The sequence below is a fragment of the Astyanax mexicanus genome, chromosome 16 (genome assembly GCF_023375975.1).
Source record: "Astyanax mexicanus isolate ESR-SI-001 chromosome 16, AstMex3_surface, whole genome shotgun sequence".
Taxonomy (NCBI): Eukaryota; Metazoa; Chordata; class Actinopteri; order Characiformes; family Acestrorhamphidae; genus Astyanax; species Astyanax mexicanus.
Window position 1 is genome coordinate 11,254,910 of NC_064423.1, and position 15,587 is coordinate 11,270,496.

The window sequence follows — 15,587 nt, forward strand, 5'->3', positions numbered from 1 at the left end:
AAGCAACTAAAATATTTATTTTTTTATCATGTTTTATATTTATATTTTTTTCATTGCATTGAAAGCCTGTGTGTAGTATTTTATATTTCATAGCAGTGGTGAGAATAAAAAATATTTCAAGAATACACTACAGCAACAAAATAAACATTTAATTTTATTACATATTTATTAAACATGTTCAGACATTGGAATTAGAGTATAATAAATATAATGTTTAAATACTATACATGTATAAACATAAATATAAAATAAATACTCATACCGACTTATACACAGTAAAGAAAAGTAAATGGGCAATATAAAGTCATTAAATGTATTGCAGATATGTACATACAGCTCTGTAAAGAACTAAGACCACTTCAGTTACTGAATCAGTATCTCTGATTTTGCTGTTTATAGGTATATGTTTGAGTAAAATGGACAACATATCTCCCAAATTAAAAAAAAAAAATACATTTAGAGCATTTATTTGCAAAAATGAGAAGTGGCTGAAATAACAAACAAGATGCAAAGCTTTCAAACCTCAAATAATGCAAAGAAAACAAGTTCATATTCATAAGTTCAATAAATTCAGAAATCAATATTTGGTGGAATAACCCTGGTTTTTAATCACAGTTTTCATGCACCGCTAATGCCGCTAATTAGCACACCACTAACTGTGTTTAAATACGTTTCTTTTTTTCAATTGTTTTTGCAGTAATAAACTGCTTGTCTGTGACATATTCATATAATAACAGCTGTTTTTTGTATATTCCTTATATTTTATTTCACAGTTAGTTACCCTAAATTACAACTAAAAGCTGTTTAAAAGTAAGTAATTCATGTATTCCATATACTTTTCAGAGGTCTTATTTTCAAGTGCTCTTATATGTTCAGATCTGGATGGTATAGCCTATACATTATATACAGTGCACTTAAGAAGCACTTGTGTTATACAACACCTTTGCATATAACCACATATTAAGAGTGTATAGCTGTTTTCTGCTCACTGATTCACAATCACATGACTCGTATGTTTAGAGGCTCTGTGGCGGCACTCTGCCCATTAGACCTGCACAAAAGAGCGCTTGTTGCAGTCCACAGGGAGCTCTCAACTTGTGCAGGTCTCATAAGACAGCCGTAATGATGTCATGGAGGCCAGAGGCGAGAGAAGTCCCACAGGCCCATCGCTGCCTCGCTGCCTGATAGGCTGATAAAGCCCCCAGCTGACCTTTGCACAACATTTAAAAGAGGGCTGGAGCAACAGTGAGGCTGTAAAAGCTCTGTGCATATACCAGTTAATATCATTTATGAGTTAGGAGAACTTTACTGACAGTGGATGAGAAAGGACTGCACTGAATCAGGGGTGTTCTCGATCTCTACCTACTGGCTTAAATTACGCTGATGCTTTTTATTAAAGCACATTACTCTTCAAGGGTTCTTCAATCATCCTGTGTTCTAGGTTTTGGATGCACAGATGCAATGTAGTCTGCCTGTATGAACTTGAAGGAGTTAAACTCTGAATAAGGAAAACAAAAAGTGAGAACATTTAGTAACGTTATGTTAATTTGAACACTCATTGCTCTGCTCTCTGGAAAGATTTGTAACACCGTTTGTAAACTGGGTTCGTATTGTTGGTTGGATTTCCATCTTCATTAGCGATAAGAGCAAAATATACCCACACTTCACTACTTGAGCCCGTTTTGTCCACAAGTTGCGAACGAGAGAGAACGTCTTTTATCTTAGCTGTCGCCATTTGCCATCCAGCCGTGGTGTGAATAAGTTTTCTTGTGAAATTGCGACTTCTTATTTGACTCCTTTGAAGGTAGTATATATATATATATATATATATATGTATATATATATATATATATATAGCTACAGGCTATATATAATATAAATTATATATAAATAATAATAATAATAATAAAAAATACTGTGATATACATTGAAACCGTCAGAATCTTGCAAAACACCGTGATATACATTTTTGGTCGTACCGCCCAGCACTAGGTTGTACATATTCAAATAGTGAAATGTTGTATTAAACATTTTACATTACAAAGCTGTTTTAAAGACATAAAGGGTAGGGGAAATATGTATATATGAAAAAAAAGGCTCTAACATTTCCTTAAGTCTTAATTCTTAAATCTGAAAGCCTTGCAATAATTTGCTAGCCCTCTGGCTGGCATGCGTCTGCTGCTACTCTCTGAACAGTTCATTATCCTGAGGCCCCTTAAACATACCATAATTAACGCTCAGTCTTGCAGTTCATGTTCCTCTAAAGCAAAGCTATTGTAGTTGTGTTTTACAGGTGTCGGACTGGTGAGGCCTTGTTTTCTGGGGGTAAGAAGAAGTGGTCTCTGTGTGCTGGAATATAGTGGTCTCCTTGTCTGAGCAATCTGATGGTTTTCATTGGGACAGGAAAGCAGTTTCTGGAGAATGTGTGTGGCTACTGGAGAGGAAGGTGGGCCGCTGGGGCCTCGGGTGGGTGATAACGACCTCCAGCCCAGTGACAATATCCTTACTGTCAGCCATGTGCGAAACGGAGGGCAATTACACAGGTAATAAAAAACCCGGCATAATTTGATCATCAGCTCAGCATTGTTTTTATTACATGTGAGTGGAAGGGTTTAATGTTTTGTGTAAATATGCATGTTCAGGCCAATAAGCACACACACATATATGCACACTTGCACACACAAACACACACACTCTCTCACATAACTACAAGAGCACTAATGGACATTATTTGCTCTTTTCTCTTTCTCCAGGGACACTTATATCCACTATGGTGAGAGGCTGGCCCCGTTTAATGGGCAGGTTGTAAATGACCACACAAAACTCCAGGCTGAGCTGGAAAGGCAGTCTGCAGTGAAGACTGTCCCCGGAACAGTAAGCGCTGACGTAAACCATTGGATTCTTTTATATTTACATGCTGTACAAACACTGTCATTTACTCATAGACTAAAAAGATGGAGCACTGAATTTATTTGACAGTGTTGCATGAATGATACCTATTATATCAATGTAATTTTGTATTTCTGTTGACATAGGTTTGCCTTTAAATGTGTTGATGACATTTACTGTAATATACAGTTATATGTTACATTTTATTCATCACCTGCAATGATGTACCCACAACTGGAAATTAGAACTGTAAATCAGTTGGAGAGTTAGGTTGAAGGAAAGAAGTTGAATATACAGTTCTGGAAAGAAAATAAGAGACCACTTAAACATTATGCGTTTCTTTAATTTTACCTAATTGATAACCTCTGGAATATAATTAAAAGTAAGATGGATGATCACAACCCATCAAACCAAGCTGAACTCTTTGAGTTTTTGCACTAGGAGTGGCAAAAAGTTATCCAAAAGCAGTGTGTAAGACTGGTGGAGGAGAACATGCAAAGATGCATGAAAACTGTGATTAAAAATCTGTGTTATTACACCAAATATTCATTTCTGAACTCTTAAAACGTTATAAATATTAACTTGTTTTCTTTGCATAATTTGAAGTTGGAAAGCTCTGCGTCTTTTTGTGTTATTTCAGCCATTTCTCATTTTCTGCAAATAAATGCTCTAAATGACAATATTTTTATTTAGAATTTGGGAGAAATGTTGTCCGTAGTTTATAGAATAAAACAACAATGTTCATTTTACTCAAACATAAACTGTATCTATAAACAGCAAAATCAGAGAAACTGATTCAGAAACTGAAGTGGTCTCTTAATTTTTTCCAAAGCTATATTTGGGATAAGTTAAAGCAATGAGTTGGAGTAGTACAGATGACTACATTTGGGATCAGTTGGAGTGATAAATTGAAGTGATGAAGCTCCACTGAACATATTTGAGATGAGTTGGAGTAATGAAGCTCTATTAAACACAGTTGAGAGGAGCATCTATTGAACATCTAAGTGATGATTCTTTGCTCTACTGTACATTTTTTTGGTGTGCGTAAAGTGATAAACGTCAATTGAACTTTTTTGAGACATAATCCAACATCGGTACCCCATTTTACTAAAATGTGCGTAGCAAAAAATATCCATGTAGAAATTTCACCAAATATGTGGGTTTCTGATCTGTGACCAGTTTTGCTTTGTTTCAGATGGTTTACTGAGAAAGCCATTGTCATAACAGTGCAGAATGTCAGGCAGAATGTCAAGCCTCTATCAGCACTGCTTCAACCAAAAGCATTTCAAATATGCCAGAGCCTCAGAAAGAGAGGACACCTCCCACAGGCTCGGCTACAGAAACAGGCCTCACATTGCTAAGCTAATGCCCCAGCCATTTTCACAAACAAAACCACTGTTGTGAGATGATGAAAAAAATAGCAGGCCACAGACAACATGCTGTTCATTTGACCACAAAATTAATCAGATGCGTTATACAAAATAAGTGGACAAACGGGCGCATTTACCGAGCCTGAATAAGCACAGTGTGTGAAGGGGGGTTAGCTAGCCAACAAACTGAAGGATACAAACAGGAAAGGTCCATCTTTGAAAAGTGAAGCTGGTAGGGAAAATGTGAGTTGCTGATTTAACCCAACTACACAGTGCAGTCAACATATTATGATGTTCTCTGTGTTTCTACATGTATTGTCTATTTTTCAGCTCCACTGAGCTTATAGAAGAAGTTTGTAGCTTTATAATTACAGGCTAAAGTCCTTCTCTGTCTCTGAAGAAGACACCACAGGGCAGGTATTATTTGGGTAGTGTCCATTCTTAGCACTGCAGTGACACTGGCATGGTGGTGGTGGTTAGTGTGGATGAATGTCAAAAGTCAGGGGTGCAAAAATACCAGGTGAAAAAAATGAGCAAAAATGAGGGAATAATGTGCGCGCTGAACAAAATATCGCTCCCGAGCTTCATTTTTCTGGGATCAGGGTCACCTCCCTCAAGGAACGGTATTGGCTGATATCTTTAGGGTTTGTGACGGACCGCCTACTACCCACAGACGGAGAAGAAGAAGGACAGCAGGAGAGTTAGATATACTAGGTAGTAGGGGAGTGACGAGACACTAATACCACGAGACGAGACGAGACACGATATTGGGTTCACGTAGGCCTGGACAATAATTCGATATCGGTATTTATCGCGATAAGAAATGTTTCAATAACGGTGATATCAGTTTTGTGGTATATCGATATGTATTAGAATCACGGACAGGCGTTTTTTACTGGCGTCAGCTCGTAGAGCTCAACACATTCAGCCCCCGTAGCTGGGCTACGTCAGTGCGTGATGACGTAACCACACAGGCACGTAGCCAAATAGGCTAGGCTAGGCAAGGCTAGGTTAAAATGGCTAGGCTCGGGTCCGCTTCGTTACGCAGCAAAAATGTCTCGCGCTGGAGACAAACGGAGCCGGGACGAGCGGATCCAAGGCTAAGGTAGACTCGGTTCGGTCGGCCCCGGATCCTCGAGGCCGGCCGCGTGTCCGCTCGCTCGGCCGCGGGTCCTCGAGGCCGGCCGCGGGTCCGCTCCCTTGCCGCTTTGCTGCAAATTGTGCCGGAGAGTGCAGCCGACCAGCAGCGGTAATGTTAATACATCTAATCTGTTCCACCACTTCAAGCAACTCCACTACAGACAATATTTTTCTTATACTGACTGAAGCACTTTTATAGCTTATGTTGTAACTAAGTTATTCATAGTTGATAGAGCCTGTAGGTTTGTTTATTTGACGGGAAAATCTTGTTGCTTTTACGTATATAAAGGCTTATTGTATTCTATATCCTAGTTGAAACACTTTTGTTTTAATCTGTTAAATTTGTTCACAAAGAATAAGAAGTTCTGCCTCTGTTGTAATTTAAAGTTATTTTTATTGGTAATAGTTATATAGGCTTATGTTTAACAGGGATGTCATGTTATTATTTTGCTATATGCAAATAATATTGAGCATTGATTTATTTTGACTACTTGTATTTCTAAAGTATTAAAGTTTTTGTGAAAGGAGGTTTCAAAGGCTTAAATAAAAATTTCAGACAGTAGTAGGTACAGATTTCCATTAGATAGATAGATAGGTAGATAGATAGGTAGATAGATAGGTAGATAGATAGATAGATAGATAGATAGATAGATAGATAGATAGATAGATAGATAGATAGATAGATAGATAGATAGATAGATAGATAGATAGATTGATGTGCATATAATGAGGGTATCTGATGCCAGCCATACAAAAAGTGCAAATACACAGTTATATAATAATTTAAATTCGCAGTGCTGCAGGGATTGCAGGGCTTCTTAGCAGTTTTCTGAGGCCTTCAAAGTATTTATATCGATATCGAAATTATATCGTATCGACTGAAATTTAAGGAATATATCGTGATATAAATTTTGGCCATATCGTCCAGCACTAGGTTCACGATAACGAGACGAGACGAGATTTAAAAATAAAATTTTAAAGAAAACTTTTTTTTTTTTTGACAAAATCATATACCGCAAACTTAACAGACTGGTTTCTCTCACACATTGATTCTATAAGGAATAGGAATAAGAATAAAAAATAAAAATACATATTTTCTAGGTCTAATATAGTGCAAACAATAAGTGCAAACCACAACCAGTCATATTAAGCCTATGGTTTGTGTTTTTTTTTCTCCTAAATCTCTTGTAATTTAACTATTCATAACCATAACCAGTCACATTAAGATTATGCTTGAAGTGCAAACAGAGACAGAACATTTTTTTAAATACAGTACAGAGCTAAGGGATTAGTACAGCTGCATATGAAACAGTCATGTGTAGGATTTACTTACAGTATTTACATATGGTTTGTGTCTTGTTGGTCACTCTGTTACCGTTTATTGTTTCCACTGGAGCCAAAATGCAGCCAGACATACAACTTAAAAGTAGCAGAAGCATCTTCTATATCAGGGGTATTTAATTATATTTAATAATTAAGTGCTATATCCTGTAAGGTTGTTTGAACTGAATGATGTAAAAATATAGAAGAAGAAGAAGAAGAAGAAGAAATGCCTCTCTGGACAGATTTTGTTTACATTTATCCCCTGTCTCTCTGTCGCGCTCGGCGTGACTAGTTTCCGCCCGTTCTCGTTTTTCCACCCGTTCTCGGGCTCCCTATCTCCTTATATTATTTATTTCCTTACCACGTCTGCACAGATCTGATTGGCTGAAGAGAGCGTTTGGTGATCTTACCCCACACGTGATTGGTCTGTGAGTTTACTGCGGCGCACAATTAAATCCTTCTCAGTAGTTCATCGGTTTGGGTCCGCATTGGACAACGTTTGGGTCCGGACCGCGGTCCGCCCATTTTCCTCTTCTGCTGAGAGCTGCTCTCACACTCGCTGCTACTGGGTTGCCAGATCCCTCTTAAAAAGTCCACATTAAACTGTTTTTTTTTTCTCTCGCGAGACAGGTTTAAGCTTGACGAGAAATATCGTCATATTTAATCTCGCGAGATCTCATGGCACGATATCTCGTCACACCCCTACTAGCTAGCTATACTAAAATCCAAACAACCGTATCTCCAGCACTGTTTGCCTGGGTTTTATAAGGGTTATAGTTACTGCTCTTAAAGGTTTTTTGCATCTTTTATCCAGAGTTTTTGGAAGTTTTATCTCTTGTGCTGAGTAAATGATTCTGTACCCAAGACCGATTCTAGGCTCGTCTGGGGAACAACAGGAACTTTTGGCTGAGCTGTGGATTGATCGCGTAATTCATGACCTATCTTTTTCTCTGAGTGAATAATTCCGAAAGCTTTGGTTTGTTTGCTGTTGTTTTTGCTATTTTATTCGGATAAAATACTTACACAGTGAGAAGCAGCAGCAGGGTCTCCTCAGATAAAGTGCTGTTTTTATATCACATAATGTTTCTCCAGGTAGGACAGAGCGAGACCAACATTTGACTACACAGAGCTGAGCTACCAACAGTCCAGTGTGTTAGTTTGCTGTGCTAAATCGCTAGCTGTACCAGTATGTTCTTTGGCAGTGCTGTTCTACACAGTGCTCCGTATTGCCTCTAGCCGTTTGACAGTATGTGAAAAAATAATACCGGAATACCGAATGAACAGATATTCCCATATGCCCAGCAGTAGTAAATCCCCTCTTTACTACTCATTCTGTCCGGTAAGTTAATAGGTGTGCCTTTAGTTTTGGAGATGTTCTCACTCAGTTTGATTCTTCTCAGATGGTTTCCGATTCTTAAACATACATATTTGGTCAATAACTGACTGTTCACTTGCTGCCTCTTCTTTCTCCACCATTTGTCAGGTGTCACTGGAAGCAGATTGTCAGTGTGGCTTATTTAACATTTTCACGTCATTGGTTTTATTGTTCTGGCTTTTCACCACAAATCACGTTAGTGGATTGAGGAAGGGAAAATGTCAGGATTTGTGTTGGAACGTCATCATCCAAGCTTGTTTTATGTGGAAATTACTATTTTAAGCTTTAATGTTATGACACAGTAAAAAAATAATTCATACAAACGATTTCCAGAGCTCTACTTTGTAACACATTATGAAAACACTGCTGTTATGGAAACTTGGTAAACACAGCAGAGGACATGAGGAAATTATGTATATCAGGCCTGGCTGGACTAAATCCTAAAGGTTACCATTTAGCTCGGTTGAAATAATGTTAAAACTGGAAATGACTACAATCTACAGTTAAATATTCCAATTATATTACATTATTTCAATAAAATTACATAAAACAGTTTATGAACTTTTTTAAAAAAGGTTCTAGGAGGATTAGCTTGTAACGTTACAGAAACAGTGTTTCAGGAATGTTCTGAAAAGGTGTGACATAATAATGATTAGCATCACAATGTTATTAGAAAGTTCCTCACATAACATTACCAGTTACTAACAGTACTAACAGTATAAAAAGGTTAAAATCAACATTCCAACATTAAAACACTGACACGAGTGATATTGCAGCAATGTTACTAGATTGTTTAAAAACATTAAATAAATACAAAGAAATTAAGAAAAGTTATCTAAAGATTTCAAAGTTTACAACAACTTGGTTGACACTCATTTACCAGTGTTTTATGATATTTCTAACCAGAATATGTCCCACTTTTTATGTCCCAGGTTTTCATTGATAACATTGTCCCAGGATAGCACTATTAGTATGGTATTTTACAGTATTTGGACACCCAAACACCATGAAAACATGTTTACAGATAGAAGTTGGACAGAACTGTAATGAGACACAAATACCGTATTTTTCCGCACTTAATTTTCCCAAAAATCATCAGTGCATCAGTGCTTAAACAGAGTTGCCAGGTTCTATTTTTTTTTTCCGCCAATTTGTGCTTGTTTAAGAATGCAGTCGCGGGTGAAAATTCCTAACGTACAAGTGTTGACTTGTACGTTAGGTTAGCAGGCAAATGTATCGAAACTAAAATCCTTTTCGATTTTAACCATAAGAATGAGGAGAACATAATGACATAGACAGAGAGGACAGAGAGAAAAGAAGAACGGGAGGGGGAGAGAAAGAGCGAGAAAGAGAGAGAGAGAGAGAGAGAGAGTGAGAGAGAGTGAGAGAAATCACAATGTAACCACAATGCCATGAAAAAAAACAATGTTAAAGAGGAATGAAGAGAGTTCAGGAGGAGTAAGTAAAAGTCAGTTTTTATTTTTTTATTTTTTTTATTTTTGCTAATTATTAAATGTTTTTGAATAGGACATAAGAACTAATTAAACACATGTTTAATGGAAATAGTAATACTGATTATAAATCCTTTATAAACAAAATGCTAAGTTGTACACTTATAGTTGTTTTGTCATTTGCTTCAAACGTGTGACAGTCATATATTTTGGGCTGGTTTAAGCTTCTAAAAGGCGGATTATAGGCTGACTTTGGGCTGGATATTTTGTAGGACCTGGCAACCCTGTGTATGAATTTGACCAGTCAGGTATTAAGTAGCAGTAAAGCCACTCTGCTGAAGTAAATTACAGAGTTATATATTATACAGGAGTTTCAGTTTAGTTCTCCATCACCAAGGCTGGGGCAGTATTAGCATTAACTGCTATCCACCATCATTCAGAGGTGAGTATTATCGGCCTGTAGCCTGCTGCTAACCTCGGCTAGCACTGCTGGTTAACCGCTAATGCTAATGCTCCAGCCTTAATACTGGTAAATTTTGGAAACTAAACTTAGTGAAAAAAACAAAAGTGCTTTACTCAACCAATTAAACAGTAGATTTACACCCAGCATTTGTTTGACTTTAAAAGAAATATTTTTTTTATTACAGTTTTGTAACAGTTTTGCTTTACTTAACTTAGTTAGCTACCCCCCACCAACACAAAGCGGCGAGACCTGCTGAATTAGATGTGCTTTATAGTGTCTCTGTAAATTCGCCTTATAATCCAGTTCGCCTTATTTGTGAAAATAGTCCAAAAATAGACGTTTATTGATAGTGCGCCTTATAATACGGTGCGCCATATAGTGTTCTGACTGAAATGTAATTTTCTGGCTGTAATTTCAAATGGAACACAGCATAGACTATACAGTGTAAACCGAGTGATTTAATCTTTTTTGAAATTGAAGTGAGTAATAAAAGTCTTCCGCATTTAGGTGAATTGTTTTGACATTTTTGTCTATTAACTACACAGCACTCTGTACTAATGTGCCTGTCTCTGATGTCTGTAGGTTTTCTCCTCGTGTGAAAGCAGTGGACCATTGGTGAATGTTAATTCAGCTGATCTTTTGGCCTACAGAAAAGAAGCGGTGGGGAACTGCCTAAACCCAAAGGTAATTCATACACTTTCAGTTCTACTGTTGCAGTTACGGTTTAGGCATTTACCACATATCATCACTGCCAGAAGATAGTAGCATCTTCATTTAATATTTTTTTTAATATGTTTCTTGTGAATCTGACAGTCGGACAGAATATTTTCATTATGTCCAAATTTCATGCTAAATGGACCAATATAAATGATCCAAAAATATTTTTTAATTTACTTTAGAAATGTGTTACTTCTTCTGTAATGATGCAATTTTGGCTATACAATATATCATCCCAACAGCAATGATATAATAATACTTATATACTAATTATATACTACAAATACTAATGTTCATTTAGCTGGAGAAATTTGGCAACTTTTCTACATACTAGAATGATGTTATTGGACATTTTGGGCCCTATCATACACCCTGTGCAAAGCCTGTCGTGATGCTCATTCCTATCTTACACCCCTACTAAAGTCTATGTTCACGTCTTGGGCCCGCGCCATTAAAATAACGTCAGAGTTTAGGAGTATACATGCACTGATAGGCATGGTGTTCTGGAAGTGAGGTGAGTTTAGGTAAATATCTGGCATGTTTCTATCTTGGTGACAGAAAACTGACAGGTGCGCCACTGACTGATTTAAACCCTGACAACAGTCAATAGTCACCCATCCAAACCTATTGTAGCTACGCAGGTGTGCAGCATGCGTACACCCCCACTCTTTACACACACAGATGGAAGTGCTGCAGCACACAAATCCAGCTTTTACATCAACAATAAACAGAATAAAAAATAAAATAACATTGTTGTACCCGAAAATTACTTGCTGGCGTACCTTCACAGCGTAAATGAGCAGGTTAGTATCCTCTGCTGGGACACACAAAAGCACAATGCTGTTAAGATACTAATGTGTGAAAGTCAGAGCTCACCTGACTCTTAAAGAAAATGGCGAGTGAAATGCTGATTAGTTTATTTTCTGTTTTAGCCAAAACACACCCATGATTAAATAAGAGATTTAGTGCATGCTGCGCAGTGTGCGGTTGATGACTTGCCAATAGGTCGCTAAAATAGGGCCCTTTATCTCTTAAAGTTTGTCAGACAATTAAAACACACAGTGCTATAGAGTATAACATACTAAGCTAAAGCTATTTCTGAGAAAATATTTAATAAGAAGAAGATTTAATAATTTATTAGTCAGTTATTCTTATCAAGTGGAACATGTATAATTTGTTTGTGTGTGTGTGTGTGTGTGTGTGTGTGTGTGTGTGTCTGTGTGTGTTTTGAAGATGCCCATTATTGAGGTATCAGAGGTTGATATGAAAAGCTGTGAGGAGGATACCAAAGATGAAAACTCTGAAGAAACAGCCTGTAAGAGGACTCGCTCCAACTCCACAAGTAAATAACATTTCATCATTCAGTATATTTCAGAAATTATTAATAATTATTTCATTCAGGTAAAATTTTTGACCTCAAGATGTACGGTATGTTATATTTCTGTGATGAAGAGATATGAAGTTTTAAGAATATGGCAGTTATACATTTATTAATTTACGGTTCTGCTAACATTTATTTGAATTGCATGATTTAAAGCAAACAGTGATATATATACCATATTTTTCGAACTATAAGATGCACGTACATTTTTTTTTTTGTCCCAAAAATCAACAGTGCGCCTTATAATCCAGTGCCTTTTGTATGAATTTTACCAGTTAGGTATTAAGGAGCAGTAAACCCACTAGGCTTTTCAGAGTTTTGAGTGAAGTTTCTCCAGCACTAAGGCTGGGTGCACCAGCATTAGCATTAGCCGCTAACCACAACACTAGCTCTTTCGCTGTTCAGAGGAGAGAATATTGGACTGTAGCCTCCATATTTGCCATGTTAAAACAAGCTACGTTGGATGAACCGCTAAATGACAGCATCCTGGCTTACCAGTATTCCTCAGTCTAGCTCTATTTATTGGGCGTTTACCTCCTGCTAGTGCTGCGGTTAGCGGCTAATGCTAATGATGCTGCATCCAGGCTTAGTGCTGAAGAAAGTTTACTGAAAACTCACCTTTTGACAAAATATTAGAAATCTAAGTTTACTGTAAATAAACCAAAGTGCTTTACCTAGAATTACAGTTTTTTTTTTTGTTTACTTAGCTTTACTTGCTTCCCCCAGCTTCCCCATTAGAAGGGAAACATGATGACACCCTTGCTCACTTCGATGTAGGCATCCTTACTAGTGTCACTTAATGCTGCATATAATCCAGTGAGCCTTTTGTATGAAAATAGACCAGAAAATAGACGTTTGTTGATAGTACACCTCATAATCTGGTGCACCTTATTAATTGATTAATTTTAATAATCCCAGAGCAGGTAATTAATTGGGTATTTTTTTTAATCACTCAAAAGTTTAACATCCACTCTAGATTAGCATCCATAATCCAAACAAACATTCTTTTAAAACAAAAGTCTTTAACTGTTCCTGTTTTTGAACTGAACATACACCCACTCATACACACAGCAACTGTAAGTGATGTTTGTAATTTATTACATAACACTTTACCCTTCAGGGCCAGGGCAGCCCAAAACGCCCTCCAGTCCACACACTGTCTGACTGATCCGTTTGTTTTGATTCTCCCGTTTTAGCCACAGCGGGTCCTCTGTAGTAGCGCTCCCTCTGATCATGTGAGCTGTGCTTATGTAACTCTGCTGGCTGTCTTGGTTTTAGGCGTTCACCCGTACTGGATCGGAGACTTGGAGACCATCATTATGAAAACTCCAGAGTTCCCGTGTCATGTCCACAATACCACAGGCTTTTACGGCAACAGGAAGTCTCTCTCCCAACAGCTGGAATTCCCTCACAGCATTCCACAGGTGCGACAGTGAGATTATGTAATATCCGCTGAATTATGACAAAATGTATGTGCCAGTATTAAATAAACGCCAGAAGTTTTATGGTTTTCTACAAGTGCAGCAGCTCGATATGAACACAGCTTTTTGAACCAGAATATGAACATATGGTCAGTGGACAAATATACTAACATAGCACAAGTCATAGGTACACCCACATCTGTATAAGATTGATGTAAGGAACACTTATAGTACAATAACACACAAAGAATTCTAAAAACCAACATAACTTCAAATATGTAATGTCCTATCCACCTCATACCCACCATCAGGCCTCAATCAGACATGAGCATTCTGCCCAGTGTTGGTAAGATGGTAACTCTACCTTTCTCTTTAAACTCTGTCTACCTCACTCTACATTGATCTACCTTGCTTTACCTCACTTAACCTCCTTCTGCCTTGCTCTCCCTCATTCTGCCTTGTTCTACCTCACTCTACCCCTCTATAGCACCCTATCCCACTCTACCTTGCTCTACCTCACTCTTCCTCACTCTGCCTTCCATCTCTTGCCGTTATTTAAGGTGTTATCACTGCTATTTTGATGTGTTTATTCTAAAAACACATATTACAATAGGGATAAAAAATACAGTATAATTTATTTCACAGCCCTACTATTCAGTTATGCCTCACTTTAACCTTTCTAAGAGAAGAAGGATGAAATGTAGCTTGGTACTTTTACAGTAAAGCACTCATAAAATCAAACAGAGCAGATTTCCAGTCAGGGGGTCTTGCTCACTTCCTCACACTGCCTTGATTGTTTGTAAACAAAGCTGCCATTAATCACCAATGTCAGCCATGTTTACAGTGACTGCTTCTGCAGAGTTTGGGAGGAAATGATTGTGAAAGATCAGTGCCCTGCTGTTCTATATCTTCTCCCGCACTGATAACCATCTGCACACTTTGTTTGGTTTGCTGTTGACTCGTTTATTTGTTTACAGCACTGCTGTTCAGCGTGATGAGAAGATTGCACAACATTGAACTGTATTTCAGAATAGAAACTTCTGTGTCCTGGATTTGTATTGGATAATCAGAGCTCGGCAGGCTGTACTGTGTAATAAGACAGTAAATCACTGAGAAAGTATAATTGAATTGGGCTGTGTGGAACAGTGAGATAGTTCCTAAACAGCACCGTGTACATTAGATCATATTATAACAACAGTAATGTTACTAATATTTCTTTTTTGAAATGAGATATGAGATATAATGAACATGCAGAGCATGTATTTCAAAATATATATTACAGTAGTTGTTTAACTGTTGTTCATATTATAAAGTAGACTACTGTTATAGTAATGAAATGTAGGCAGTTTATATATTTTTTTTCCTCTGCAGGCCATTCCCAGGGCTTCTCGCTCTCTCAGCTCAGCTCATTTAGTCCACTCCTGCAGCAGCGTACAAGCATTCATCATCTGCAATATAGTCCTAATGAAGGCTCCTGGAAAGGTAAGACAGATACACTCTGTCACGTCTTTACCCTGTTTGATTTTCCACTCACCTGTGTTCATTTGTAGCTCCGCCCCTCATTAATCAGTCCCCGGGTGTTACCTGTTCCCTTTCCCGCCTTGTGTGTGTTTTTAAGCTTCTCTGTCGTTAGTGTTAGTTTGTCAGTTCTTGTGCGTGTATACGTCTGTAACGCTGTGTGAAGGAACGACGAGGAGAGCGGACGCACACGCACGTAATAATTTATTAAAATAGAAAATAAACCACAAACCAAACAGGAACTCTGAGAATGAAACTAAATAACAAACAGATCAGGAACACAGCCGTGACAGACGTATACACGCACAAGAACCGACAAACTAACACTAACGACAGAGAAGCTTAAATACACACACAAGGTGGGAAAGGAAACAGGGAACACCTGGGACTGATTAATGAGGGACAGAGCTACAAATGAACTCTAGGAAAGAAACACAGAGAAGCCGGGTCACGTGGGGATAACACACAGAGACATGAGAACAGACAGAAAACAGAGTAAAGATGTGACACACTCACAAGCAATACAGAATGGAGGTATA

General features: G+C 37.7%; 1 protein-coding gene across 3 annotated transcripts in view; it reads left to right on the top strand.

Annotated features, from left to right (window-relative positions):
• il16 (interleukin 16) overlaps positions 1-15,587 on the top strand; it is a 61,921-nt gene that overhangs the window by 18,153 nt on the left and 28,181 nt on the right. For 2 of the 3 annotated variants that reach the window (XM_007258145.4, XM_022669511.2), the window contains exons 3-8: positions 2,404-2,543; positions 2,754-2,886; positions 10,594-10,695; positions 11,962-12,070; positions 13,388-13,533; positions 14,902-15,012. In XM_007258145.4, coding sequence (XP_007258207.3) covers positions 2,404-2,543; positions 2,754-2,886; positions 10,594-10,695; positions 11,962-12,070; positions 13,388-13,533; positions 14,902-15,012 — 741 coding nt within the window. The remainder of the gene's footprint in view (positions 1-2,403; positions 2,544-2,753; positions 2,887-10,593; positions 10,696-11,961; positions 12,071-13,387; positions 13,534-14,901; positions 15,013-15,587) is intronic. The other variant, XM_007258147.4, reaches the window with a different exon arrangement.